Genomic DNA, 4,826 nt, shown 5'->3' with positions numbered 1-4,826 from the left:
GGATTTTGTACACCCAAGCATGGGTGTGGGTGTATTATTTGCCGTTGATCTGGACCTGGAGATTCGTGCAAAGCCTGACAGAGTGAAACATTATCCTCCACTTCTCTCATTTTCCTGTCACCTCCATCGCTCCTTTTCTGCCGGCTTTTTGCCAGACGACACGGCCTGCTGCTCGCGTCGGGGGACAGGAGACGCGGTGACTACCAAGTTGTAGGGGGCTTGTCCTCCATCCCCAACCCCTCTCCCCCGTGTCCCCTGGTGCTGTAGCCGCCGGCGACGCGCAGATAGCTCCCGCCGTCGCCAGCGCACGTCATCGCCGTCCGCCGTGCGCCCGTCGCCGCCGTCGCCATCGAGCCGTCCACGCCGCCGACGTCGCCGTCGTCGGCCGTGCGCCGTCCCCGTGCGCCATCGCCGCCGTCGCCAGCGCACGTCTTCGCCGTGCGCCGTCCCCAGCGAGCCATCCACACGCGCCGCCGACTCGCAGGTACAGTTAGCCACACGCGCCGCCGACTCGCAGGCCCGTCGCCGTGCGCCGTCGCTGTCTCCCCCATTTCATTGGATGACCTAAGGGCGACGAGTGTGGCGTGTAGGCAATGGCCGCGGGAGCAACAGCAGGGCGGACCGTTCCCCATTGTTTGGATGGGGGTGAATCCTCGATCTTCTTCTCCCATGTACCCGAGTACATCTGCTCGCTGATTCCTCCGCCGGGCGCTGCGCAAGGTGGCGAATCGAGCGTCTCCGCCCAAGCAGGCACCACCGACCCCCCGGGAATAGGTGCTGCAGGCTCTGGCTTTGACGCCGTGTCCGGGGAAGAAGGGTCGAGCCACGAAGGGTTCGGCGGCGACGAGCTGGGCTGTAGCATGGACGAGCGCCTGTCCCCAAATCTCGACTGTGCTGCTGCCCCATGTGCTACAAGGTCGGCGTCCATGAGGGGGGCAGCGACGAGGACGACGCCGGGATCGGGAAGTCGAGTTCAGTAAAAAAAAAAGTAAGATCACCCTGTACTATTATGTCAATTCCAATTCACTGCAAAGATTCAAGTAGTGTAGCAAAATCTAAGAGGAGACAAACTCAAAAACTGTGCTTCATCCGGGCCGGTGCATCTTTTTGTAGATAACAACTATAAAAATGCTTCAATTTTCTGCCCAGAATTCTCCCTAGTTTTTTTCGTGGATACATGATTTTTTGCTTTTAGTGGACGGTGTTGTGACCCTGCGTACACCAACAAAACAACCCGAATCGCATCATGTAGACAGACAACTGTAAAGACATGCTTCGATTTTCTGCTGAATTCTGTGCGGAAACATGCTTTTTTTTTTTGCTTAGTAGATGATGTTGTGAATACACTCATTAAGCTTTTTGCGATCGTGTTCGTATGTAGGTTTAGAGGTCGGAGCTGATCTGATGTTCGAGTTGGGCCACCTAGAGATATTGGAGCGGTGGAATTAGCCATGAGGAATTCATCAACAAGGACAACAAAATACATCCTGGAGCCAGTTGTCGGCACTTGTTTCGATCCCGTTGCAGAAGCATACGAGTTCTACAATCTGTATTCATGGGAGGTTGGTTTTGGCATCAGATATGGACATAGCTACATAAACGGTGAAAACTACAGGTCACCACAGGACATTATATGCCAGCTAGAGGTAAAACATGTTGCCATCTCCATCAGTTTTTTGATGTCCATGTCCTGACGTTTTGTTTATCATTTGGTTCGTCGCTGAAAAATGAATGCTCGTTTTGTTTGTACTCACAGGGGTTTGACAAGAGGGACAAAAACGAATCACCTAGGTGTGGATGCAAGGCGATGATCCGTCTACACAGGACAGGTGACCATGGTTGGTTTGTGGAGACAAATCGGCCAGACCACAACCACCCACTGGCTGAAAATTGCGGAGAGAAAATGCAACGGAACTCACACGAAGGGATTGACCAAGCAACGAGAGACACTGTCCGCTACCTGAGAGAGAACAATGTCAGCCTCAGCAAAGTGCATTGTATTCTGGTGGGAGAACCGATGCTGGAGCTGGTATTCTTCAGAAGAAGCCACGAAGGCAGAACAAATGTGGCACCTGTAGAGGCACCGGCCATAACTCTGCGACATGTACTGCTGGTGTGGAAGTACCAGATGCTTAATGCAAGGACTGCAACTATAGTTGCAGACTATTGTAATTTTCTTGACCTTATCTGTTGCATTTTCAGATGAACTCTGCAAGGCCATATCTTAGCTATTGTAAGGGATTTCTATTGTAATTTTCTTGACATTTTCTGTTGCGTTTCCAGTTCAGCTCTGCAATGCCATAGCTTAGCTATTTTGTCGGTTGAGACATGAGATTGCTCAATTATGTGGTGTGCACTTTGCACTATGTTCCAGCAAACTATTTGTCCTGTGCAAAGTGTTATATGCTTTTTTTTTTTGAAATGAAAGTGTTATATGCTGGTAAAGAGAAACTGAACTAACTAAAGGAATGCCAGGATGAAAATGATGTATGCGGTTATAATCGATGTGTCTGTTTTCTATTTGCTGGTGAGCCCTCCAATTTCACATCTTAGCCATTTCGCTGCTTCTACCAATTGAATGGTGTGCTGCGGAACAGAATACCCTGGCAAAGTTGAACACATGCTGGAGAACCATGCTTCGCTGTTCTGGGCATGTAGCTGCACTCTGATGTGTCCCACAGGTTTCAAATTCAACAAATGCATGTGGGGCTATGAGTTCCACCATAGCTGCTAGCAATTCCCTTGTATAAAAGGGGCACTATCAGCAAAAAATCTCGTCAGTTAGCAGTAGGTAGTCAGCTAGCATTTTGATCGGCAGATTAACAGCTGCAGGCCATGTTTTAGCTGAAGAGTTCCTCTAGATTCACTATCTGGTTTCCACAGTAGTTTAGCGTTCAGTTTTTTGATCTGGGAACCCTTTTGGTCGATGGAAAGTACCAAGCAAGGATACTTGTACAAACTTGCTGTAACGTGTAAGCTATTCAATGTAATCTGCGTGTGTTTTATCAATGAAATTAGTCAACTTCGTGGAGTTGCAGACTGATAAGAGTCGATTTGTACGATCTTCGAAATTTTCATCTCTTCTCCTTTCATTCTCATCTCGCCCCCTCGGCTCTGTTCTCTCACACCTGCCGCCGCTCCACGCTCCAAGGTCGCCACCGCGTCCTTATCAACTCATCACGCCTCGCCGTCCACCCCCTGCTTGCACCTCAAAAGTTCACTCTTCTTTTGTGTTCTCCTTGTGAACAGGACGCGATGGGAGGGAAGGGGAGTGAGGTGGAGCAGAGCTCGACTCAAGTGTACAAACGACGCAAGACAGGGATCCAGCTGCTCGCCGCCCGTAGAGCCGTAGCACAGGGCTTGCATGTCAAATCAACCTGCTCAAGTTCAATCTCATAGGTCTGTGATTTGTTAGCCCGTCCTCCGCCGCTGCCGCATCCTCCGGCGGAGCCGACCCCGCCGCCGCATCCTCCGCCGCCCCCGCATCCACCGCGCCCCCTGAATCCGGCGCCGCCGCCGCTCCCGAATCCGGCGCCGCCGCAACCGCCGCCGGTGATGCTGCGCAGAGAAGACTGGGACATGGTGTTCTCTCCGGTGCAGAGTGGACGAGAATGAGATGATGATGGTGGGGTGGACGAGGAGGGAATCGGGAGGAGAGGATGTTGGGCGCGGCCGTCTGCTGTCAGGTGAGAGAGGGGATCGTGGAGTCAAAACCCGTGTCGGGTGGCTTTCTGCCTGTTTATGGGACCCACCAACTTTACAGAATTGAATGAAAAATAGCAAAATGATTTCTCTCACATAGCATCTTGTCCGAATCTCCAAGCATCTAACGGCTGTGAAAACACCCACACTCATGCTTGGGTGTACAAATGTATTTCCTTTTATTTTTCATGGGAAATGTTTATGCCCCATGCTAAAATTGTATGAACCAAAAACATAATACTTGTATGGTTCAATAAACAAACACGGAGTCCCTAGTGAGCCTCTACTTGACTAGCTCGTTGAATAAATGATAGTCATGGTTTTCTGACTATAGACATGAGTTGTTAAATTTGATAACAATGCCATATCATTAGGAGAATGATGTGATGGACACACCCAAGTTAGCAAAGCAATTAGATCCAATCACTTAGTTTGAATTGCTAGAGCTTTCATTTGCGTTATAACCTAATTCCTTTCACCATGAGATTATACAACCCCTAGTACCGAAAGAAACTTTGTGAGCATCAAATATCACTTAATAAATGGGTGATCATAAATGTGTCTTTTAGGTATCTTTGAAAGTTACTTTTTAGGTTGCATGTATCAAGAGTGAGATTTGTCCATCCACGTGACGAAGAGATATACTCTGGGTCCACTCGGTAACGCACATTCTACATCCCTTGCAGGCGTGACTAAAGAGTTAGCCATAATGTTTTGTTACGGAACGAGTAAACAGTACTTGCCGGGAATGATATTAAACTAGGTATGGTGATACCGACGATCAAATCTCGGACAACTAAAATATCGTGTGACAAAGGGAATAGGGTAATGATTGTCAATTTTCAATAAATTAATGATCTTCGATGAATACGTAGAATTCATTATGGATATCCTGATTCCGCTAACAAGCTCTTCCTCGCCGACTCTCTTGCCTTCAGCCTATATTTTTCAAGGTCGGTAGCTAGCCTAGTTCATGTAGGAAAGCACGGCTGGGGGCGTGCGGCGCGGTTGTGGTCGGACACGAGCGAAGGTGGAGATAGGGCAGGGGGCAGGTGTGGGTAGTAGGGCTGGGGACGAGGCGGTTCAGGTGCAAGGGCAACAAGTTTGCCAAGAAAGAGGATGGA

General features: G+C 49.4%; 1 protein-coding gene across 1 annotated transcript; it reads left to right on the top strand.

The window, feature by feature from the left end:
* The first annotated feature begins 557 nt into the window (after positions 1-557).
* LOC124699549 lies at positions 558-2,377 on the top strand. The gene is made up of 3 exons (XM_047231835.1): positions 558-988; positions 1,382-1,646; positions 1,757-2,377. The coding sequence occupies exons 2-3, from the start codon at positions 1,452-1,454 to the stop codon at positions 2,204-2,206; spliced, it is 645 nt and encodes a 214-aa protein (XP_047087791.1). The 5' UTR covers positions 558-988; positions 1,382-1,451; the 3' UTR covers positions 2,207-2,377.
* The last annotated feature ends 2,449 nt before the right edge of the window (positions 2,378-4,826 follow it).

Source organism: Lolium rigidum, chromosome 3 (assembly GCF_022539505.1).
Source record: "Lolium rigidum isolate FL_2022 chromosome 3, APGP_CSIRO_Lrig_0.1, whole genome shotgun sequence".
NCBI classification, from domain to species: Eukaryota; Viridiplantae; Streptophyta; class Magnoliopsida; order Poales; family Poaceae; genus Lolium; species Lolium rigidum.
Note: the sequence above shows the minus strand (reverse complement) of the source record. Positions and strands in the feature narration are given on the sequence as shown.